At 37.8% G+C, this 25,757-nt stretch overlaps 1 protein-coding gene across 2 annotated transcripts in view; it reads right to left on the bottom strand.

Annotated features, from left to right (window-relative positions):
- tnpo1 (transportin 1) overlaps positions 1-25,757 on the bottom strand; it is a 57,736-nt gene that overhangs the window by 12,465 nt on the left and 19,514 nt on the right. For both annotated transcript variants that reach the window (XM_006627101.3, XM_069187054.1), the window contains exons 6-19: positions 17,098-17,231; positions 16,156-16,237; positions 15,031-15,153; positions 12,707-12,825; positions 12,236-12,296; positions 10,908-11,076; positions 9,923-10,075; positions 8,904-9,129; positions 4,709-4,880; positions 4,366-4,452; positions 2,830-2,937; positions 1,576-1,734; positions 266-353; positions 56-154 (exon numbers count right to left, since the gene is read on the bottom strand). In XM_006627101.3, the coding sequence (XP_006627164.2) occupies positions 56-154; positions 266-353; positions 1,576-1,734; positions 2,830-2,937; positions 4,366-4,452; positions 4,709-4,880; positions 8,904-9,129; positions 9,923-10,075; positions 10,908-11,076; positions 12,236-12,296; positions 12,707-12,825; positions 15,031-15,153; positions 16,156-16,237; positions 17,098-17,231 (1,780 nt within the window). The remainder of the gene's footprint in view (positions 1-55; positions 155-265; positions 354-1,575; positions 1,735-2,829; positions 2,938-4,365; positions 4,453-4,708; positions 4,881-8,903; positions 9,130-9,922; positions 10,076-10,907; positions 11,077-12,235; positions 12,297-12,706; positions 12,826-15,030; positions 15,154-16,155; positions 16,238-17,097; positions 17,232-25,757) is intronic.

Genomic DNA, 25,757 nt, shown 5'->3' with positions numbered 1-25,757 from the left:
ATTGTATTTAATTATTTATAATTAAAAAGAAAGTTCATTAAAGTGGCATACATACCCATTTGTATAGATATCTCTCCAATTGCCCACGTTGCATTGTTGCACACTGAGATTAACTCAGGGTTAAGATTAGTACCCAGAATAGGCATAAAATCAGCTGGGGGAGAGGAAAAAAGAAAATGGCATCAAGATAAATATCTTAAACCGAACTGCAATCATCTCAGCTCACAGTCGCATCAAACAAATTGAAGGTCAAAAAAGTACATACCAATACATGGCTTTACGTGTTGAAAACAAGCCTTGGTTAAATCACCCAACAAGGCAAATGAACTTTGCCGCACTTCCGGCATTTTATCCTGAAAGGGAAGAAAAAAAAGATTGCAAGAGAGTAAGTTGTATCCTCATTTAACCTGCTCATTTCTAGAGAGGCTACCAAGCACCAGAGGATGGGCGTGTGTGCGCTTATCGGCAGGACAGCCTCAAAAAGTCAACACGCAACGGAAATATGGGTCAGTTACTTTGCAGCTCTGCCATCAGGGCCGCACTACACTGAGAACTTCCCCGAGGTCAAAGAGAAACCAGTCATTCCAATGTACTGGCAGGTTCCAAGGCTTGTAAGCCCCAATGCTATCATTAGTGTACTGACAATATGTCAACTTCAGTTTTTACTATGTTCTATTCAGGCAACAGTCTGCAAACTAAAGATGTATATGGTGTACAGTTTATAAATAGAAGGTCTTTCTAATTGTGCTTACAATAACTGGGCACTTTGTATGTATACCATATCAGTCAGTATGATTATTGTTTCCACTAAAAAGTCACCAAAAAAGCTATACTTTCACATTACAAATTATAAATGTGAAAACACACAGTCCTTAAGGTACAAACAATCACGATAGGAACATCTTTTCTTCCTAATATCACACAACCTTCTCTCCATAAGCAATAAGAATGACAAAATACCAAATGCCTTTGGAATATATTGAGGACAAACTGAGGCTCGCTCATTAGCATTGTGAGGGGATGTGGTTCAAAACAACAGTCGCTCAGTGAGGGGCAGGGTGGCTTTCATTGGTATTTTAAGCATCAACAGGCCTTTTAAATAGCCAATGCCAAGAAAAGGAAATGTGATAAAGATGTATCAAATAAAAAAATGCACAATAACCTTTGAAATGAAAGCAGAATCATAAAAAAATAAAAAGGTGAAACTTTCTCAACTTGTACTGGTCTTGGCTTTAATTGTTCAAAAAGTGGACGAAAAGAATTCTGGAATATGTAAAACCTTCCACACTAAACCAACCGCTATTATTAAAAAAAGTAGTGGTACGATTGAGAATATGGAAAATCTGCTGGTTGTGTGGGTGGGGAAATTGTATTCTTATGAGAAAAACTGTTGGGAACTTGAGTTACCAACAGGGTTTGGGATCAATCTGTTTGTGAATCAAAGACTGAGCATTCATTCAAAAGAAAATATTCCCTAAAACATCACAATTACAGAATTAGGTGCTAAGAAAAAGGATAAACAGCCTCCTCCATGCCTTACAACAATAAATAGATAACCTTTAAGCTTTACATTACCTGCATACACTGGTACATTAACGTGAGAATGTTGCTGCGTGCCACAAGCTGTTCAATGTTTCCTCCGAGACCTTCGGCTAAGCCACTGAGTAAATCAAGGGCTACAATCATGAAGTCTTTGTCTGGAGCTTCGTACTGATCAGGCTGGGCATTGTGTAACTGTTAAAAAGAAATTTCCATCTTCGTTAAAACCTTAAAGGCACAAAAATCTTGACACCATTTTTAAACCTATATCATCCGGAACATGAGAAATACTGAGGATTACACCTTCAAAATGAGATCGTCTTTCCCATTGGTGAACCTTTATTTTAAACCTGAGCCTGATTTGAGCTCCCCCTACTGACTACGACCACATCATTACATTTGTAGTAGTAGACACATGTGAAAACCACAATAGTTACCCATTAAGCTATTGTAGAAACTATTGAAGCTACCTTGGCTCTTAAGCACCATGGATTGACTGCAGTGTCAATCCATCCATTATTTAACTGGTCCATAATTACTTCGACTCTGTTAGTCATGATTAAGAAAGATCTGCAATAGAGCAGACCAGATCCTGGAAAGACACAAACTAAAAGGTTTTATGGGTTTCTCTGAAACAATCAATTCCTAAAACCTTGGAAGAATTTAGTTTTGACCACTTAAAGCAGCTGATTTATTCAATGAAGTACATTATAGGTCATTTAAAATGAAAATACCAGCAGCCTGCAGCTCTCAAGGACCACTTAGCATACTAACCTGATGAACATCAAATGAGTCTTTACAAACTGCTGATTAGTGTCGAGGTAGCCTATCGCTATAACTAAATGCGTACTAATCACAGGCATAATGGGAATGACCATATCCAAGTTAACATTTTCAACTTTTTATTAGCTGTACGCATTTACAGGTTTATTACATAGCTGTACTAACAGACATTTCCATAAAAATATGAAGTTACATTAGCATCATCATCAGATTACCAGTACATACTTTACACCATAAATTCTTAAAGTGGTATAACATAAAAATTTCTGATGCTTCATGATGACCAAGTGTGCAAATCTCTTATGTACCAAACAGGAATGAAGGCAATAATTTCCATTGCCTGCCAAAAGCTAGCTATCAAATCATTTTTTTTACTGAATTGAGAGCAATTAGCCATTACCAGACAGACGCTGCTTTGCCCCCCGAGCCCAACCGACTTCCATTGGTTTTTACACTATTTCAAACTCATTTTACATTCTCCAGACGTACAAGATTTGGGACACTTGCCATGGCTTGTGCTAGGGTCTTCTGCACCAAATTGACGCATCGCTGGTACACAGGCTCACAGTATGGGAGGAAGCCAGACTGCAGGGCAGTGGCAACTGAGGACAGGCACTGCAGACAAGGAACACAAGGACAAGCACTCAAAAAACCTAATTCACTATGCGTTTGTTCTTAGAAGATATTAACCAGGCTGGATTTGCAGAAAAACATATTAGTTTATAATATGAAAGAGAAACAGATTTCACTGATCTCTTATGGATTATGGGGTATTGGACAGATCCTGTTTTTGCTTGTTGAACAGATTCAACACATTCTATTAGATTTTAGTTGCAGTGGCACCAATTCCTAAAATACTGAAACACTGAAAATTAAGGAGAGGTAATGGATACATACAGTATGCATCCTCCGTGGTTCCCTTTTTACTGCACCTCATCCCATGACCTTTGGAATTCATCTTGAACCTACTGTATATTAATGCTTTGTAAGCATCCATACAACTGTATCAGAGACAGGCTCATACAAAAACAAATCTCGAGGTGAGAAAAATGTTAAACCTTTGTCAAAAACTTTAAATTATTTAAGCCTTTTCAGTTCTTTGTTATGGATGTGGCTGATCATTTACTTTCCAACTATTCTGCATCCAAGCTAAGCTCAAAATAAAATGCAGGAAAAACTATTTGGTACTGCTTCACTGAGTCAAAACGGAAAACAGGCTTAGGATGGTACAGTATATAGGTATATCTCAGTTCAACTAAGAGATAATGAAAAAACAAAAAAAAGTGCAATACCGCCATTTACAAAAATGTCACAAGACACTGCAAGCAGCTGTGAAACCATACAGCCAGCTGGAACCGTGCATGTATTCTTATCCAATAAAAATGTCACACCCTGAATCCAGGGAGTTGCAAATAAAAATAACAGTGTAATAAAAGTTGCAGCTTAGACAGAAAAGATCTCAAATCAAAAATAAGTCGGTAAGGCTAACTTAAAATTAGTAAATTTTAAAGATGCCCTATTACTTAGAACAGCACCTCATTAGTGTAAGTGCAGAGATGAAAAATATTAGTGAATATGTGAGTACTTTTACTTAATGTGTTGACCTTTTTGGATCATTGTTGCTTTAGTTACAAGTTAGATTGTAGCTTTAGAGACCTGACTAGGTTTCCGTTAAGATGACTAAAGTGAAGGCAATCAAACTCAATTCATTAAACAGGTTTTTGGCCTAGTCAACTGGAATAGTTGTTAAACTAGATAAGAACATAAGACCAGATAAAGAGAGGATTCATCCCATCTGACTAAATTGTTTCACCACGTCTATATGGTTCCAGATCTTTAATCAAACGCACTGAAAGTGGCAGCAGTAAAGGCAATCAAAGTTCCCGCTGAGCGAAGAGCTTAATTGCGTAACTGAGGACTCACTCAAGTTAAAAGGCTGGTAACCCCACGGCTCTGAGCACCGAGACCCCGACACTCACAATTCAAATGAAGTCGTGAGATAACCTGCATTCACCTTCAATACCCATTACAAGGAACACTTGCCTCGAGTAAAGGGAACAGGTCCTTGTCTTCATCCTTCAGCTGGTTCCATTTCTGAATCAGGGGTGGCATCAGCATCTGGATATACTCCTAAAGACAAAAATATACCTCATTGCAGATGCTGTACATGCTTATGGAAATAAAAATAATTATCAGTACAAGACTCTCAAAGATTTATTTTTCCAATTAGAAGGGAATTAAGGAATAAACCTAATTAATTCAACTGGAATCAAGACTAATAAACCTTTGGTGACCTTCCCTAATTATTTTTTTCCCTTTTTTAGAAAACAAGTTATTAATTGTGCAGTGCAAAAAAAGATTGCAGAGGGAAGCATTCGTGCTTTACCGGTTTGTTCAGATGGTGCCCAACGGAATCCGCTAAGGTCCCTATCGCATCGTACAGGATGAGCAGGTTCTTGTGCTGGTACTTGCTAAATGCGAACACAAGGGTGTCCAGTATATAAGCGAGGTAGGGCACCAACTCTGTGCACGCCTCTTCCTCAAGTGTTGCAAAGGCACTGAAGATGAAGCACAGAACAAAACAAAATCAGGCTTTGATGACAAACAAATGAGCCATGTTACAGAATACTACTTCAGGTTTAAAGGGTTTTGCCAATAAACATCCCAATATTGCAATGCCATAACAGGCTGCATGCTATAATTGACTACTTGTAAAATCAGATTTTAGGCCCATTTACTTGAAATATGAAAAGTCGTCTTTTGAGAATGAACTCCCTTCTCTACCAAGGTATTTCTGGATCAGCCTCTTCAGCTGACACAGCTTTTATTGGATATAGTCTTGTACCATCCCATTCTACTTTCTGGCAAAAACTTTAATATTGGATGTTACAACATGCCTTCTACCACAAACCTACAAAACAAGAACATACTGTAATCTTTAGGTTTTTATTTCTCAAATGTCCTAGCCTTCATTTAAATTCTTGATCTAAAAAATACTGAATCCCATATCTTAATTCATGTAGTTTAATTTACTTTATAGTTTATAATTCATTATTGCATTAGCCTTTCAAGAAGACTGCTTTACAAACCTTATCATTACACCCTACTATTACGTGTAGGTAGGGTTACTGAGGTGGGGTTTTAAGGCCATGATAAAAAAGACAAACTAATAGTCGACAATGTTGAATGTTTAATTAAAGACCCCAGACTATCACGTATCTGACTAAATTCAACTTGTGACAAAATGGTTCCAAAGAATGTGTAGAAAGCATCCACAAACAATAGTCTGCAAAGTAACAATAGAGCTAAACCACATGGTGTTTTTAAGCTCCTAGATGCAAAGTGCAAACCAAATGCGAAAGTTAAACGCATCTAAAACATCTGTATAACAGCACACCCCCTGAACACAAAATTAACCCAACAATGTTACATGTACCTTATGCCACACTGTAATTAGTTTATAAGGTCAAAAGTGGGATAGGACGCAGCTGGCTCTGAAAAAAATAACTTTATAGCACACTGCTGTTGTTTGCATAATACTAGAATCAAAATCCAAATATTCACCATAAAAAAAATCAACCCAAAAAACAGTTGTGCAAAGCAATAAAGCAGCAGACTGACGTTTTGAAAATAACTTCAAAACATGCATCCCGGGATTAAACAGGAGTTTTCAAAGGCTGACCGGGTGCGATGAAGCAAATGAAAATGTTCCTGACGGAAGGTCAAACAGTCGAGACATCAGGAACACATTAAACTTTCAAGGCTCGCTGAGCTTCTGGGGGTTTCATCTATTCTTAAGTGCTCTCACATGTTGTGGCACATACAAATAAATGGTTGTTGGCTTACCTCGGCAACTATAATGGCCATTACGAGCTTTTCAGACATCATTAGTAGTCAAGGAGCAACGGAATCCAAGAAGAGCATTCTTGTCCGATTTCACAAATGACATTTCTTCCCATAAAAATTAAATACATTAGAAGACAGTGGCTGCTGCTCAGCGTGTCCTGCACTCCAGTATAACATTATTGCTTCATTACATACGGTAATGGCAAAAATTATACGTTTTTAATATGTTTTAAGCTTTTATTTTTGGGTCAGCAAACCAGAAAAATAATTGTAAAAAAAGATCACAGCTTTATTCTCTTTTATATTGGTAACAGAGGTAACTGCTGTGTGACTAGACTAGCTGATTTTCCTTTTCAATTTCATCCCTACAAGGATAACTAGACCTAAAGCAGAGGATATACTGTGGTAACAGAATTCGAGATCAAAATCACATGGGCTTAGAGAAACTAGGCCTTGTTTAAAAAGTTGTTAAGAGTTCTTTGAAGAAGCAATAGCAGTTCTGGATAAACAGATGCATATACAAGATATGGCGTTCAGATTTTCAGAAGGCGTCTGATAAAGCTCCTCATAAAATATCAAATTACATGCAGCAGTTGGCATTCAAAATGATGTATGTTTGACTTGAGATCTGGTTAATGGATAGAACACAGCACAGATAAGAGGTGATATAATTAGTGGAATACCATAGGGATCTTTGTTACGGTCACTGGCCATCCAAATTTATGTCAATCACCCTAGGCTTTTGTATGAATAGTAAACTACCTAAATTCACATTTTACCAACACTATAAAAACCACAAAGTAAACTCCAAAGGCTGCCAAAGAACCCCTAAATTAACTGATACTTCAAATCTGGTCATATACCCAACATCAAAAATAAATCACTTACATTTCTGTGATGATTTCAATACGAAGGATTCCAAAGCATTTCACATTCAGGCGGGCCACTTAAACGACCACTGAAGTGTAACATTCACCTGGGTGACCAGCAATTATGTACTAGCAGGCTCACTACACAGCAGAGCAGGCAGAGAAGTGAGTGTGCTTCAGTTTGTACCATGGTTAAAAATACAGGGAGGCAAGTATACATGCCCATGTAGAAATAAGCCAGGACACAAAGGTTAACACCCCCTTTCATACTAACAATGTCATAAGATTTCCAGGATGTTTCTGTAATTTAATTGACCTATCCAGCTAAATCATTAAATGAATAAATTGTTATTGGCCAAACGACCACCACCTCTAAATCCAAAGCATGGAACCGCCTGCAACATCCCCAGTCATACACACAGAAAAATATATGGATTGGCAAAAATACATATAGACTGGCAGGGAATTTCTTGTCCAAAGGGAAACGTTCACCTTGCTTGCTTAGCTCCTGAGATCTGACAAGATCAGGCTTCAAAGGCAGTGATGTGGCTATAAAACATGCTCATCCATAATACAAATGAAGTATTGCAGCTGTGGAATTAGCCCAGGGAAAAGCAAACCGATATCTTCCTGGTCTTAAATGAATATCCAACACTCATGGGGAAAAGTATTAAACCGTTTTAGCCTTGAACAAAGATGACTACAAGGGAAACTGATGCAAGTATTCAATACCCTCAAAAAACTGAGAAATCAATGCAGTGGATTTCTTCAGAATCTACAGTGAATCATGAAGCAGACAACTGGAAAATACAGGAAACTGTACTTGAAAAATGAGAACAGGATGCACTTTTTTTGAAAAGTGCCAAATTGCGTTCTTTCATTTATAGCTGTTTTTATGTTCCAACTCCAACATTTGATGGGTGCAGGCATAATGCTGAAGTTAATAAAAACCATCAGCTTTATGGCTCTCTTTAATCCAATTCTAAAAGATGTTTTATATCCAACTAGAATTGGCAATTATTTCTCTAATACCCAGCAGAACTGGAAGAGACGGCTGTGAGCTTTCCACATCTTGGCATGTAGCTATGAATCTTGCAACGGAACTCGGGAGAGAACAAGGAAGTAATAATTGCTTACACTTATATAGTGCTTTTCTGGACAATCCACTCAAAGCGCTTTACAGGTAATAGGGACTTCCCCTCCACCACCACCAATGTGCAGCATCCACCTGGATGATGCGACGGCAGCCATAGTGCCCCAGAATGCTCACCACACATCAGCTATCAGTGGGGAGGAGACTCCACCAACCATCCCACTTCTGAGCTGTTTGTCTTTTAAGATGTCACAAACAGAACGGTCCCATGCAGTAGATTAAGTGACAAATGGAGGACAAGTACATTTCTCACTGATGGCACCATTTGCCTGCATGCATCCAGGAGGCCACAGAGGAAAAACCGAGAGGTTCCTGGCAACCAAGTCTCAGCCTAGACACGCTGCGTGGCTCTTTGGGTGATCCTGGTTGCAACTGGCTAGTGACATGACCAAGACTCAAAACTATGATCACAGGGCTCAACATGCACTCAGACAAACACCTTTATCACCTGAGCCACTCAGGAGGCCCTCTCCCAAAACGATATTTAAGACAAATAAATCCTTTCAGTTTACAATCACAACAAAAAGATTAGAAAAGGTTTTAGATAATAGATAATAAGCAAGAGTTAATTATAAACAACAAATATCAGAATACACCAATTTGCATACAATTTACAATTACACTTGTGATTTTGCCTATTGAAACGCAAGAATCAGAAACTACATGAACATCTACCCTTAATTTAATTTAATTGAATAAGTCTGTCGCCTTACCTGCAGGCAGCTTCCTGAACCCTCTTGTTGCTGTCCAGGATTCTTTTCAGCAGTTCGGTCATCAGTGGCTTTAGGTAGGTGTCCGGGGGCTGGCTGACCACCCAGTGTGCATAGCGGCTGAGGGTCCAGCAGGTGATTGAACGGACGAGAGCCTTCTTGTCAGATAGACACTGGACAAGGTGGGGGATCAGCTCTGGCAGATACGGGATCATACCCTGCATACAGCCTGAAAAAGCACATCTATAATCCATTGAGGAGAACTATGCAGACAGTTCTACATGAAGGTAGGATTCCACTTTACTTTTTGCTCAATTTCAACCTCCCCAGTCCAGTTAAATTGAGAACAATTTCAAATTTAACACCATGTGAAATGAACTGAAACGGAACATCTTGTAGTTTCTGAACTTATGAGAAAAAAAAATGCGACACACAGGGTGACGAAGCAAAACTAAGTATTAAATCCTAACAGTGGGATGTGAGTCGTGTAAGGAGAGTAAAGGCTAAAATCGCCACAATTCAGTACAAGTAATTTGAAGCGCAGCCAAATCATGAATAATAACCCCTCTTCCCACAGATCCTAAAGAAACACTTAAAACCACATAAATCATTTACCCAATTATCGGACTAACCGATTACAAAAATCCCACTGAGACCTTCTTATCAAGTCCATTCATCTCAATTCTTCATTCCTTTACTTTCTTTCTATTCAATCTGCTACTAAAGCTACTTTTCCGGAAAAAAAACAACAAATTATCCATCTCAGGATTCCTTGTAATAAAGCCCCATTATATATTAACAGCTCATCACATCTATCAGGATGTGCTCGCTCTCAGCAACCATATCTCCATAGAAAAACATTACATTCCAACTTCAAATTACATATAAACAAATATTTGATACTTTTACCTTCTAGAGATCACCTATATCCATATTCCCAAATCATGGTTTACAGCACATGTCCAGACAAACTTTAACCTCGACTAAATTGGACTTGCTGCACCTTCAATCTGGCTACTTGCCTTCAGCAATTGCCCCAAGGACCAATATTCCCGATTCCTTTATCACCCATTCAGGATGAAACAGTAGTTCCTTCAGCAAAGGGAGGATGTGAAGCAAGAGATCATCACGGAAAACGTTGGCAAGAACATCCAAGGCTGCAGCTGAACATTTTCCTGTAAAAAAGAAGGCGATAATGTCAATCCATCTTTTGACAATTTGTCTGTTGTAGCGCCTCACCTGATGTAGTTAAGTTAATTTGGAGTGTTGGCAATATTAACACTATATCCTTATTACATCAGAAATTTCAAAAAGTTAATGAATTGACCTGGAGAAACGCCTGGATTTTTTAAAATTGGATTTGGGGATTTTCAAATACTTTCGTCCTGAGTAGCTGTGATCAAGCCCTGTTCCTATCCAGAAAATGTAATACACTCAGAGAAACTGAACTTAAAATATGAATTAAAAGAAGATGTAGAAACCATTGCAATATACAGTTTATACATGTTGCATTTGAAAAACTACAGTAATTACTACACATGGACTAAAACAATGCTAACAAGCATACCACTTATAATGCATAGAGCATACATAGGAAACCTATTCTTTTTATTTTGCTTATCAAATGAAAATTAATATAGTCATATCGTATAAATTCAAGTTTCAATACACGTGGCTATCCGCAAGTAAAAATCAAAACTACACTTTGTTAATGTTGGCAATTAATATTTAGGGCTCATATAAGTATCCTTTGATGAATTTTCAACTTCCTGCTAAGCAAGATCCTAAATATTTGCTGACTTTAAGAACAGCAAACTCATTTGCTTACTCTTTCAAACCACAGCATCATTAGTCCTCTTCTGCTGTGATCCACTGTACTCTACACTGTGATCAGAGTGAGAGGTATTTCTAATATGGTTATGGTAAATGTGGAAAAAATAAACCTTGGCCTGGAGTGTTAAACTGAAAACACATTTCTAGTCGTGCAGCAACCCTGGATGCACCTACTTAAATTCCAGTCGGAGATGGTGTCATCATCATCGAGGTCATCATCATCGTCGTCCTCTTCCTCGATGCCGTCGGCTTCGTGCTGCTGAGCCACAGTCCGGGAGCGATGGAACCGGGGTCTGATGTCCTGCTCGCTGTCTGGAATGGCCTCATCTTCCTCCACGTCTCCCTGGAAACACACCGCGCAACACTCAGAAGGTAAAGCAAGGCGCAACGGGGCTGGACGTCAGTTTCCTTCAGTGCTCCAACGACAGTCTCCCCCCACGCCACAAGACACTCTTCACAGGATATGCAGGGAGGAAAGCCGGCTGTTTACTTCAATGCGAGGGTGTATTCACCCAAGTTAATTAACAGTGCACAGAAGCTGGATGGAAGTAATTAAACAATTTTCTGCTGCGTCTGCTTCTTGAGAGGAACAGGAAGAAAATTCTTGTTAATGGGCCCTTTTTTTTTTGTTAGTACAATACTTAGTAAGGAAGGGCATCTGAATATGTCCTCATCTTAAACCCCACAGCAAATGCCTCTCAGCTGTCTACTCCAGGTTTGACATGCGTGAATGTTGTAGGACACAGAAGTTAGTGTTTAATTCAGATGTCAAACATGTTAATACAGAAAATGGAAATTCACTGACAAAATCCATGAATACTAAATTAACCATTACCCATGCCGCTTGTATCTTCAACCGTAAGAAAACCTCTTAGAGCAACTGGGATAATATTTTAAATATGCACATGGCAGATGGCCTCAGCAATAAGTCATACAAAATACTTTAATTCATATTAAAAGTGCCTAAAGAGTTTGTTAAAACTTAACGCAGTTAAACATACATATTAGATTTTCAAGTCTGAAACAATGCTCAGTAACTCACTTACCTTTTTCATTTGCACACTGTGATATCTGATAGTGTAAATTAGTTAAACTCTCAGATGGTATGAACGAAAATCAGACTTATAACCAATAGCTGTCATCCTGTCACCTCTGACCTAAAAGGTGCCCACTGACTGTTTGCAGTTTGCAGCTTAGAGATTAAAAATAAAGCCCTGATAATTTTTTTAACCTCATTTCAGCTTTATCTCATTTAACCTTCAATGTTGTTCTGTAAAATAAGAGCCTCTACTGACGATTGCCCAGTTTACCATCAGCAATGCAGTTAAGTACTCCTATTAGTAAATGCTTTTCTCCTCTAAGGTGATGGTTCCACTGTACAGACAACAATTTCAAATTGGCCTGCTTCAGATGTTTAAGACGCATCAATACTCTTTATGAATATTATGCCAGCGAGAATACAAATATTTTAAGATGGTTCAACAACAAAAGATTCCACTCACCTTCAGCAGAATAATATCTATTTCAGAGTATCTCATCCCATTAACCAGAACAGGTATTAATCTGAAAACAAGTAAAAACAAATCACTGGTGACATATGTCAATGTATTCCAAAATTTTTATAAATACAAACCAATAAAATTAATCACTTATTTGCTGTTGCAAAGATTACAACAATTATGTAGCTAAACTTATACAAACATAATATGCAATTACTAGACAGAATTCAATATAATGCAATCTGAACAAACAAGATCTTATCACTTCTTACTTAAAAAACCAATATTATATTAAACCCTGCAGGGGAAAAAAGAGATTGAAAACACCATTTCCTCCATTAAAATGCTTTCTCTAGGATACAGAGGAAAAAAAAGAGTAACGTAGAGTCTTGAATTAAAATGGTAAACAATACTAAATAAAAAAGCACCAAGGAAGAGCATTAAAAAAAAACACAGGACTTATGTTTTGCTTACTTCGAGAGGTGTCCACAGAGCACATCTTTACAGACTGGCTGCTCAGCAAGGGTTAACCAGAACTCACAGGCCTCCAACGCCACATTTTCATCTTGGTCCTGTGTTCTTTGTAACATGTACTAAATAACATACAAACAAAAAGTTAGCGAGTTTAATCAATACTGCACAATATCACTGGAGCCCTACCTAAAAACACCCTTATTCAGGTAATTCAACATTTTAGGAGGTATTCAGAAACTACATTCAACACCGGAACATCAAGTAAATCACTGAAATAGTGCTTGAGCCCAGATGCAATACAGCATGCCTTTCACCATTTCCAGAAAAGATGGCACAAAAGTTAGACTGCATGAAGAAGTACGCAGATCGGTCTTGTTTGGCACTGTTGGAATTACAACACCCTATAACAGTCCATCACACAGAATCTGCCCTGTCTTATCACTCTGGTCACAGATGGAACATTTAAAAATGGTCAGTCACAATATTCACTTCTTGTCAGGTTATAATTATTTTAAAATTGTGATGCATCTTGTAAAAGTGGTAAAAGGGTGCAAACATTTATTAATTCACTATTCTGGGTAAGTCCAGATCAGAACCTAGGATGTCTGCAACCTAGAAAGTCACCTTAACAACAACTTGTTTTTCCCTTATGAATGACTAAGCAAAGCAATTCATAATTTCTGTACACAGCATTTGTTCAACAGAGACTATATCCTATGTCCATAATTCATTTTCTACAAGGGGATTCTAAAAATAGCAATTCTCCCTAACATCCTCCCCATATGTTCCAGCTCATTCACGTCATGAATTTGCACCAAGCTACCAACAAGCTTTTAAGGGGAAGTTATTTAATTTAAATTCCATTATCTACATTTCCTAAGAGTTCCAGATTTCAAAGTGCATTCATTTACTGCTCTCTGGCAGACAGTATCTTGCATCATTGTATTGATGTGGGTTCATCACGCTCTATGCTCTGGTTACAATGCTGCAAAATATTAAAAATTAAAATGAACCCTTAAAGTGATGTAACATTACACAATTGTGGTGAGCTTCATCACTTCATAAAACTTTCAGAACTTTATGATAAACATTATCTCTGAAACTTGTTTCCCCTATGCAAGTTCTATGCTGTACTTTCAATCTGCCATACTGTAGCATAAAAACTGCTTTACTTAATACACTGAGGATGAATATGTACTCTACAGATCCTCCACCAGGGGGGGTAAAGTATCTGGAACATTAATTTTCTCTACAGTGCAGATAGAATCCAGTTTAATGAGAAAGCAAATTCTAAACTAATTTAATAAATCAGAAGACGGCAATGCATGATTTCTTCATCTAAATGGTTATGACGATAGATGCATATCCACCCATTATCAGAAAGCTTATTCTCCTAGTGATGAACGCAGAAACCCAGAAAATGTCCTAAAAGCCCTGAACTCTGGATAGGATGTCACTATAAATGAACATATTTTACAAATATTTCCCCTTTACATTAACAGACGTTTCCAAATACCATCTTTCTGACAACAGGTCTCAAGTTTTGCACAACAGTTTTGAAAGTTGCCTTGGACACATGCTATAGTACTTTCTATCATATAAATCGAAACCTCTAATTAATATGAAGTTTAAATGGAATAGATAATGTTTATATTGGCTGTTATATACATACCGTATAATTCACCACATACATAATGCATCTTGCAAAAAGCTATTGCTGTATTTCCACAAATATCGAAAGTTGTTGTCTGTAAAGTTGACTTAGGTTATAGTTTTAGAATAAAGAACTTCAAAAAGACAAATTTAAAGTTGTTTTTGTGAAAATAACACTGCTACTAGTATCAATATAGAAACTCAAATATTATGTACTATTTTATTACTTTAAGTCAATATCTTACAAGTAAAACTATTCCAGAATACAATTTTTTTTCAAACACTTTAAACCTCAATGGTTTTCATGCATAGTACATCACTGTGCTTTATATTCGAGATGCATGTTTCCCGTAATGTACAGCAGAATTTATGACAGCTGCAACATTAGTAGTGCTCTTATTGAGTCAGACTGGGGGCACAGCTCCTCAAGCAGTAAGAGCAGCCGGCTCCTGGGGTGAGTCATGGCAGGCAAGGTTCGCAGTGCCCCACACACAGGGGACTGCAGCAGGACTAGAGCGTCTGGAGTTTTACCACACGATCTTCGCGCTTCGACGGACACTGTCCCAAAGCCATCGTCCAGCACAATAAACCCCATCATCTTCCCCATCACGAAACACAAAGCTTTATTCCCCAGCCTGCGGATAAAAACAAAGGGAAGACCACGGCCTTACCACGATGATGTTATACATGTGGGGAAGCAGACGATCCATTCGGACCTCGAGCAGCATGACGAGAGCACGGCACACGTTCTTCCTCACCTCTGGCTCTTCGTCGTCCGCCAGCGCAAACAGATTCTGAGGAGAGAACAATAAGCAGGAATAATGGCATCTGAAAGCTGGCTTTCCAGATCGGTTTTTGTAACCATGTCTGATGCTCTCCAAGATTTTCTGTTCTGCGGCAGATTTGGCAATTTCTACTGTAAGCCTTTGGTTTGATATTCTGAGGTATGTGATCAAGGCGCTGATGTATTCTGAGATTCTGGCAGAACATCTGTTCCCTCTTTGGAAGAGCCCAGTCAAGAATCTTCCACATGATGCCTTTGGATTTCTTTTTTTTGGATGTCCAATATCAGAGTACCTTCTTTTACAAGTACAAATCTCACCTGGATTCCACTACTACCTTTATTTCTCTTCAATGCTTGAAATGTTATTTTTTGTATGGCAAATCATACAAAAGCACAGATTAATAACTGTGAGGTAGTTGCAGCTGCACTATAATCTTTCAATTGCCAGGGATATTAAGCCTAATACAGGAAGGAAAGGGTAGTGACCACTAGCTTATGTCTCACTGTGCATATCAGAAGTCAAAACTCAGCCAGGAGAGGAAATTACACAAACAATTTTCTCTTTTAGTATAATAGAGCATTATACTGACATGACATCCTATCATTACAACAATAATTGATTTTTTACCACACCAAGAATTACCCTAATTTTTAACACAGTCCAAGGTCATATGTACCCTCCCAACTGGCTTGTCATTCAAACACCAAATAAAGAACCTTTTCTAAAGTTTTTCTACAGTTTTACAGTTGCATCATTTTGTTAGTTTTTGATATTACCGGACAGTTAAAAAAAATCAAACCAATGTAAAAGAAAACAAAAGCAGTTCTTATAATATTAATGATACAACAGAGTGTATTGTACAATGCTGTTATTGTCCACTAGTTATTCTCACTGAAAATGACATCGCTGTTAATAACTTTGACCTGTGGAATGACGACAAACCTCCTGTAAATATACAAACTAACCATCTTCTAAATGTTTAAAATATCTAACAAAAGGAAAGCAACTCACCTCAATGAAAGAATCAATATGTAGCATAAGGGCTTGAGTTCTGCTGATGATAAATTGGTTCACGCATGCTACTGCATGGGACCTAAACAAAAACAAAGATTTAATTTTATTGTTGTTTTCATGCGCCACTGCCCTTACTGGTGTTTTGATAAATGTCGTACATTCCATAAGCACTGGGCACCAACAAAAAAAATGAAGAATTAAGCAGAAAGGCTGAAAATGAAGCAGTGAATAATGAATAATGAAACAGTATGTGTTTTAACAACATAATTCGATGGCTGTTGTAAAACAAGATCTACTGCCTGTGGGATAAAGGAAAATGCAGCATCAAGATGCAGGATGACAGCTGCTCTAACCTCAGTATCACAAACCTCAATCCACACCTGAACATCCTTGTTAAGGTTTACTTACATATTTCAAAGACATGCCTTTCATCAGCAGAACAGAAGGGTCAGTGTAAAACATTTGCTCGATCACTACGAAATATCACAATCCTCCAAATAGGAAAGAACTGAGGAACTCTTTGATGATACAAACAAGACCTTTGAAGAGCAAAAACTGATTATGCGCTCATGATATTGGATGATTTCAATAATCACCATCTAATTACTTAACTGGATAATTTTCAATGTGCCAGTAAATGAAAAATGCATTAATCTTTAATAAATATTACACAATAGAATGAAGATTGCTTTTCATTGTACAATCTTACATTGAAAAATGTGCCTTACAAATAAGTGCACTAGACAACCCTAAGCAATGGGCATTAAGGTGGAAAATTTTGTCTTTATTGCTTCTTGCAACATTTATGTTAGATGTAGGCGTCATTACACCTCTGTATACCTCTCAGTACTTCACAGTAACATGTACTGTCACAGCTCTGTATTGTGTGCTTCAGTGATTACCCAGACAGGCCACAGCCTGAAAAACACCACTTCATACCTTATTTTAGGACTGCTATGTTTAAAAAATTGCAGGAATTTTGGAATCATGATGTTGAGAGGTCGGTCCAGAATATCACTATCCAAAATTTCAGCTGAATCCTCACAGATTTTCTGAAGAGCCCCAAATGCTCCCTAAAAAGTAAATAAAAACAGTGATTAGTGAGTGGTCCGGTGAATTAACCTTGAATTCTGAAAGCATGGTCACTCTCCAATGTCAGGGAAAGTTACTTTTAAAAAGCAATCCGCTACAGTTCCAAAATCACTTTTGTAAGCGATTACTTTTTTTAATTAAGTGAATGAAAATTGAGTTTAAGATGCAAGTATTGTATACTTTTTTAGAATTATTCTCACCCCAATTCTTGAAATTGTAAAAAGTAATCCTTTATACAAGTAACTGCAATGGATTGTTTTTTAAAAGCAACTTTCCCCAAGCAAAGCAAACTGGCTTAATCATGTACTGCTGATGAAACTGAACAACATACACCTCCTGAAATTTGACATGCTGGTTTCTGCCCAGCTCAAGCTGCTGGCAGACTTTGCGTTTTAACTTGCTGGTATGTGAGGAACTAATGGATAGCAGAAAGAGATAAGCATGATCCATCACTTCATTGTTTAATGGCTTACTGTCTGAACGGCAGATGCCAGGTTCTGAAAACGATGAAATTATACATCCCCCTGTATTGAGATTAAATTATAATCATTCCTCCAAGAGGGTTGCCAGGCCTATTTTCTGTTGCACAAACACCTAATAGTTGCAAACAAAAATAATTGTTATAAATATCATTTTTAAAGATATACTGTAATAAACCAACTAAACAATGGAATCTGACGCAGCATCCACAAGTTCATGATTAAGAAAGGAGTCAAAACGGCGGCTCCGAGGATGACACACAAATGACCCCTAGGAATAATGATCAGTAGAACCTTGCGCACATGAAGCAATAAATTACACTCAACAAAGCACACAGTTGCTAAACAGGACAAAACAGCACTGATTACAGTTCTGCATTTTTCCTATCAAAGTGATAAGAAGGAGACAAAGGAGGAAGCAACCATAAACTGTATACTTAGGTATATTCTGAGTACTATCATACAGAAAATGATCTCAATTCAATAACCATAAATAAACAGGACAAGTTAACAGTGCTCATGAAATCTTAGGGGCTTTTTAGAAATGTTCTGCTTAGATGGAAATGACTACTAAATTACTGTTTGAAATACATCAATATGCACAAAGTACTGTACATTTACAGTCTACAGGTTAGAACTCCTGCTCTAGTACTTGGTTATTAATCTGCTAATCCAGAACGCTAACTACTAAATCCTCTGGAGCAAAACACTTCACCACATAGACAATCAGCAACCCGTATCACATTACCAACATGGGCACTTCAAGGCCTTTAAATGGGCACTTATGTATTGCACTCTCAGCAGTTGCCAGCTTATGCAACACGATTCAGATGCAAATGGGAAAGAGCACCCAATGTCTCTGTGAAGGCTCTGATTACGAAATGATATCCATGGTACAGTTGGTCATAAATGAGTTAATGCACTATTTGTCAGAAGATACCTCTATCCCTAAATGCTTAGACTTGGATTTTTTAAGAGAAACACTGACGTTTCCCCGATAAGCACGAACCAAACAGCATCGGAGAAAAAAGCTTTCGCACAGAGTACTACAGCAACAATCAGATCCAAAGCGGTTACCATGGCAATAATATCCTTGCTCCTTTCTGCACTTCAAGAATGGTGCTTTCCATGACAGTACCACCAGCGCATTGCTTTTGGTGTCCGTCAACTAAAACTGTGAGATCACCACATAATTTTGAAATCGCTTTCTTCTCACAGTTTGTCAGAGTTGAGTAAATCGGTATTAAATGTAAGCGAGGAGACTGACCTGACTGATTATGGAAAACACCAGGAACACAAAAGGGATTCAGACTCGTAAATCTTCACCATAAACTTGACGTCTGTCTTCCAAGCCTAAATAAAGTAATTGCTATCCTTCTATAAATGTTTATAGACCACCACCTGCTCTTGTCTTTTAATAGATTTACTGTACTGTGCACCAGCAGAAGTGTCATATCACTCCAAAAATATTAGGAAACTTAGGCATAGTGCACACACAAGAATCGTACAGACATAACTAACATCTAAGGACTATAGTGAAAGCACTGAATAAAATACAGTGATGCTTTTATGCATTTTTTTGCATGCCTTATATAAATCTGAAAATACAGCTTACTGTTAGCCTACACCAAGGGAATCTTCTTGATGAACCATCTGTGTAAGCAAAGACCATACAGCTGCTTTAAGTGAAAGCAAGATTCAAGGACCACATAGTCAATGTTAACAATGCCAAGTACTTTTAAAGGCATATTTGATTCCACATACGTCTGCAGAATTATTTGTCCATTCCCCAAAGCAGACACCTTTGGAGTAAAAAACAAGCAGCCATTCTGTGCCTCCTCACCACACATCATTAAGACTACACCTTAAAGACAACCATCTCCATCCGCATCCATCACCAATCTTTAGGTAACGGGCAGGGAACTGTCTGACTTTGGACACCAGTATTACAATAACTGATCTCATTACAGTAAATAAAGGCACTGATGCAGGAAGAACAGCTGCTCTAGGATTTGAGACATTTTCCCATTTCAGATTATGATTTAATGGCAGGAAATGTCTGCAATCAGATCAGTGTTAAATATTAATGAAGCAGTACAAATAAAATCCATCTCTTTTACAGCAGATTGGCTCATTTCCACCATTTAACCATTTATTGAGCTACAGGGTCAGAAGAGTTACAGCACACTACCAGTTTTTTTGATTTGTGTAATATTCCAGGCTACCCCACACCAAGACTTAAGCAAAATAAACTATTAACATGTAATTTCTGCAGGTATTGCGATGTCCTCTTTTTTCAGTTTAGATCATTGATTTACATTGTTGTGGCCATTTAACATACTTCTTAAAACAAAATTTTCTCCCGAGTGCAACTTTAAATGTTAGAATTTCAACTGAAATTCCCTTTTGGGATTAATTTCTCCCCTAATAAAAGTTGCACTCCACCTTTAGCTTTAAAAGACATTTAAAGACAAAATGGAGGCTTTTCCTGAAAAGAAAATACCCAGGAAACATGCCCCATCAGCTTCAACATAAAATAAACCTAATCTGTAATAAATTAAAAACAACTGCTCCCCCTGCATTTTTTAAGGAGCACATATTTTGTAGTATTACACTGAATCCCACCATATACTATATAGTATTTCTATCTGGGTTTTGAACTGTGGCCATCTCCTGCCAGCTGGGCTTTATCCGAGATTATTTTCTTTTACAATCTTCCTACCAGTGTTTATGTCTTTTTTCAAACAACCCAGAGTTATGTTATTTCCTTTGATTACCGATTAATATACTTCTGAAGTAAAAAATCTCCAGGAATGTCTAGAAACAAATCAAGAAAATAAAAGTGGGTGCACAGCAATCGCCCACTTCACTATCAGTTCGGATGCTTTGACCCTAAAATTAATCAGGTTTTAGCGAAATAATGGAAGGTGCACTTATCATATTTCAAACAGACATGAGGATATACACTAAGTCTGGACTTGTTTATAGTAGTACATCATAAGTTCATGGTAAAAATAATGAATGCATGGGAAATGGTTTTAACAAAGTAAATTTGCTCAAAGAGGTAGTCATTTAAAAAAAGGTTTATCATTTGAACACTGGCAAGCTGAAATGACAGATCTGCTTATGGTTATATATCGATCCCCTGTGGTCTACCATGTGAACTGGGCATGGCTTAACGTAAATTTATAAACTGAAATTTATTTATTGTATGCATCTTATAGAATACTGCAATAAATAATTAAATGATTTTCAAATTATCTTCCGATATATACACACATTTACAAAAGCACACGTTCAACTGATTTTTAGATTTTTAAAGTATGACCTTTTTGAAGCACATCTTTATACTCAGAAGTCAAGCTCATTTCATTCTTGCCAGACTGACAGTAAGTACACAAGAAGCTACCAGTATGGCAGTGGCTCTTTAAGAAGGTCGTCTAATATCTCTGTGGATAAGATTTCAGAATATGGGAACACCAACAGTTTCCTGGAATTATCTGGCAAGGATCAAAAAATAACATTTGCAACAAGACTGACTTGAAAAAAAAAAGTCAGCCAACACAGCCTTGTATCCAACACAGCAAAGAACTCAAATGGGATTTGTGTGTATTTTTTTTTACAAACTAACCGAATTATTTTACTGGAAGTAGGTCAGTTAACCACAATTTCAGCTTGGCAGAAAACCAGTTTAGCTCCAAAAATTCAGTCCCTAGACTACATTTCAGAGCTCAATTTTCCATCAGTAAGACTGTATCACTAAGACACGAATGACGATCTCCATACAAGGATTACCAGAATGCCTAGACTGGCCAAACAAACTTTAAAGGGCCGTGCGTTGGTTCTGTGGCTAAGGAACTGTGCCTGTGGCTGCAAAGTTGCCAGTTCATATCCCGCGGCCGGCAGTGGAATCCTACTCTGTTGGGCCCTTGAGCAAGGCCCTTAACAGACCCCAAGTGCTCCAGGGGCGCCATATAAAATGGTTGACCCTGCACTCTGACCCCAACCTTCTCTCCCTGACTGCGTGTCTCACGGAGAGCAAGTTGGAGTATGCGAAAAGACAGATTCCCAATACAAGATATTGCATATGGCCAGTAAAGTGATCTTATCTTATCTTTAAGCACACAACTAAGCCCACATCTAGTAAAGTAGACCTCAGAAACAACTAATATACAAAAAATTAAACTTATTTCGTCATAATCCTTAAGGGTAGAACTACTTTAATCATTACATTACACTGCATACTCTAAGTATTTTCACCACAGTAAGGATAAACAGGTCATTGAATTTCAGTAAACATACCTGAATAACTATTTATAATTATTATACAACAGTGCTTCTGATCTTACACATTTTCCCCCCCAGTAAGCCTCCTTGCCTAGTGAGCGGTTTTCTTCTTCTTGTTATTTATACCAGCCCCCTGCAGCTAAGCTGGACACATTTCATTATGATTGCTGGGGAAATCAAAGAAAGGTCATTCCATGTCTAATTAATAAGACAAAGTCACCATACATCACAGATTTCAAATGAAAAAACAGTAAAACATTAAAAGTGATTTTATGGAAAAATCTAATGTTTGAGCACTCAACTCCTAAGAGTTCCTATTATGACTACTTATTCCCAGGGGTTCACCACTCCCTTTTCTGTCCTGAGAAACACACAAAGGGCTTTAAAATGCTAATAGCTTTGCAGAAGCCTACTGTATAGCACAGCCACAAAACATTCACACCCAGATTGTCAAGCAATCCCAGGACCACTATGACATAATTGTAAAACATACTTTTAATGGTTAAATAAAAGCTCACTGGATCTTCAAGGTATTTTAGCAGTCTAAACAAGTAAAAAAAGAAGCATGGTTTCTTGTGTTTTATGCAAAAGAAAATAATCATGTTAACTTGACTCTAATTAAAACGTAATTTTTGCATCATTTTTCGCTCCTGAAATTACATCAGAATTGTTTTTTCCCCCCCAACAGGAAGAAATGCATTTTCTATTTCAATAAGGGTCAACACTATGATTTCTAGAAAATAAAGTTTAAAAACGCATGTCTTGTGATTATGACTTCAGTGGTGTTCTAAATGTTCCTCAAGAAAACGAGAAACTCATGTTTCAAGACAAACATATTACAAACCCCCAAAAGACACATTACTTCAACATTCAGACATACCTACCTCTTCTTTACTGTGCTGCTGGAGGCACAACAAAGACGTTTCTGCTGAGAAAAGTGAAATCTGTTTACAACTAAATGCCTCATTTGTCTTAACAGAATGCAGCCTTTCGTTACCACAAATCTACATAATGACAGTTACTGAAAAAGGAAGTGGACAAGTTCAAGGAGCAACTTTTCCCCCACATTGTCAGCTCTCAAATTTGCTCTGACTCGCATAATTTCCAGTCGGGGAAAACAACACGGAAGATGCAAAAGGTAGGTGGCCATCGCAGCGGTCTTGTGAGCCTGTGCTGGTACGTGAACTTCACCATTCCATCACAGTGAGCCTGAGACTATCACTCCCACATACCGCAACAGTTCCTTATCCACGGTCGCATGTCCTTTCAAGGACCTGTTCATGAGATCCCAGACTGCCATGTTTGTTCCCCAATACCAGTTCGATCTGTTGGGTGTTTTCCCATTTCCCACCATCATGATCTTAACCTACTCTTGTCTATTTGTATTCTGAAACACCTGCTGGATAAGGACTGTCCAAGACCAGGAGCACCCCCCCACCCCTTTCATATTGGGCATTGCATACTATAGCTGACAATAAAAAGAGCCAAGAAGAGTCATGATGACCAGTTCCAGCTTCTGTGTGACTTATTGTATGCACTGTTTCAGCACCCAAACATGAGTGAGCCTTGAAAACAAACACATGAAATGCAATTTTCTACTGCTCCTGAACAAAGCACGAGTATCTGAAAACAGGGCAGAGAAATCAAGCAACAGAAAATTTTCCAATATTGAGGTCTTCAGATTAGGATTAATAGGAATGGAACCTACAACAGCAGTCCAGGTGAATTTACATCATAAGGAATATCATACAAACATCTGTCAAAAAACTCCATCACATATTTTTCTTTATTTTAACCACATATATAATACATCCTGAAAATACAATTCTGCCTGACCATGGTAGTTTTTCCCCACCACCTGATCTGATCACATCTTTAATGTGAAGCAAGGCTGAGCCTGGTCAGTACTGGGATGGCCTGTAAGGAAAACCAGGTTCTGCTACAAGTGGTGCTGGTAGACCAGCAGGTGGCGCTCTTTCCTCAGGACTACAATTCCCAAAGGTTGGTATTGAGGTATGGCAATACATCAACAGGAGATACTGTGGTATAGGAGATGCAACATATTAGGCTTCTATTGCTGAGCATATTTCAGAAAGAGATAAATATCGCAAAATGATGATTTATCCAGAGGTAGATAAATGTTATGACCCTTATGTACAAATATCAACTCAATGATACTTATGTAATAATTTCTTTAGAAGTATCTTGATGACCTAATTAGCCACTGACTAAACTTGAAAGATGTTCAATTGTGTTGTGTAAATTCTATAATTATCTGGGTGGGTAAAATTATCTTACATATGACAATTGTATATGAAGCTGAAAGTTGAATTGCTCCATAGAAATCTTAAATTAATAAACAGCGATAGTGAGATGTACTGCAACTTGGAATAATGCTTTATTGAATTACTTGGCCAAATATTGTAGTGGTTCCAAATTATTTTAACTGCAGAGGACAGAAGGATCAAACTAGAAGAAGAAATGCTAATTTTTGCACCAGACAGGAAGGTGTATTTAAAAATTCAACAGTGTGAGAAATCATGAAGCACAGCTGTGCTTTGATTATACTCTTCTTCAGTTAGGTTAATTGAGAAACAGACCTGCATGCCTTTTTAAATCTTTACAATTTTGATAGATTTGACATGGAAAGGCCCTGAATCAATAGGTACTATTTACCTCTCAATCTCGACTTTACTGCCAGGAAATTATTTAGCTTGCCCTTCATATGAGCAAAGAATATTCAACTCGGTTATCAAAATGAAAACAAGAATCCATCTGTGATTAACTAAAGCCCTTCCTCCCAGTGCTCAAGCTCGCTGATCCTGGATGTGACAGTCAATTGTGACTAAAGTACAGGTATAGCTGAGCCAAGACAACTGCACAATTACTGTGGTAGATTAAATAGAAATTGCAACAGACAAGGATGTCATTCAGAATAACTTCTAACATAAATGAACAGAGAAAGGCTGAATATTCAGAGCACTTATTTAACAATATGCCTGGGAAGTCTTGTCCCCAGTCCCCTTTGCCCTCTGTGATGTAGTCCTGTTGTACCTCAGTGCTCAGACTAGAGACATGCACAAAGGGTTTGTGGTGCTTACTCAACACAATGGAGAGCTGGCGCATGAACCCTACCAACTTGCATCTCACTTGCCAGCAGTATCTGCATCACAGTCAATAATGTTTTTTCACAACGCACACTACTGAAAACCCTCCTGCTAGAGCAAAGTCCTCAACTACCTTGAGTGAAACACACACAGACACTGTTACCAACAGCACCCCAGAGAATACAGAGGTAAAGATGAAAGTTGTTCACATTGGACATCGGAATAGGATTAATACTAATATGTTTCGCCAGGCTGCTAGTGTCTCACACCAAGTCAGAACATCTGTTTCGTTTTAACGAGCATTTGGTGCTTAAGTACAGTAATGTGCAAAATGATAAAACCCTAAAATCAGTCACATCAGCTTCTGCATAAAACTTCAAAAACTATGCAAGAATAAAAGTTAATAATACATCTGAACCATCTATAATGCTAAGGTTGGAATCAAATCTTTATTGATTACCCCAAACAGAATAAAAATAGTCTGTCCACATAGTATTGTCAGTCTTCTAGTCCATGTCTTTTCTTTTCACAGCAAGGGCTTTTTGTACTCACTGTTCCTCAAAATTCAGCATTACTTTACAATGTTTCTGCAACTGTGTGTGACCTGGGCCTGTCTTTCATCATTTAACTAAGG

Source organism: Lepisosteus oculatus, chromosome 3, assembly GCF_040954835.1.
Source record: "Lepisosteus oculatus isolate fLepOcu1 chromosome 3, fLepOcu1.hap2, whole genome shotgun sequence".
Lineage (NCBI taxonomy): Eukaryota > Metazoa > Chordata > Actinopteri > Semionotiformes > Lepisosteidae > Lepisosteus > Lepisosteus oculatus.
This window is presented reverse-complemented; position numbering and strand designations above follow the sequence as displayed.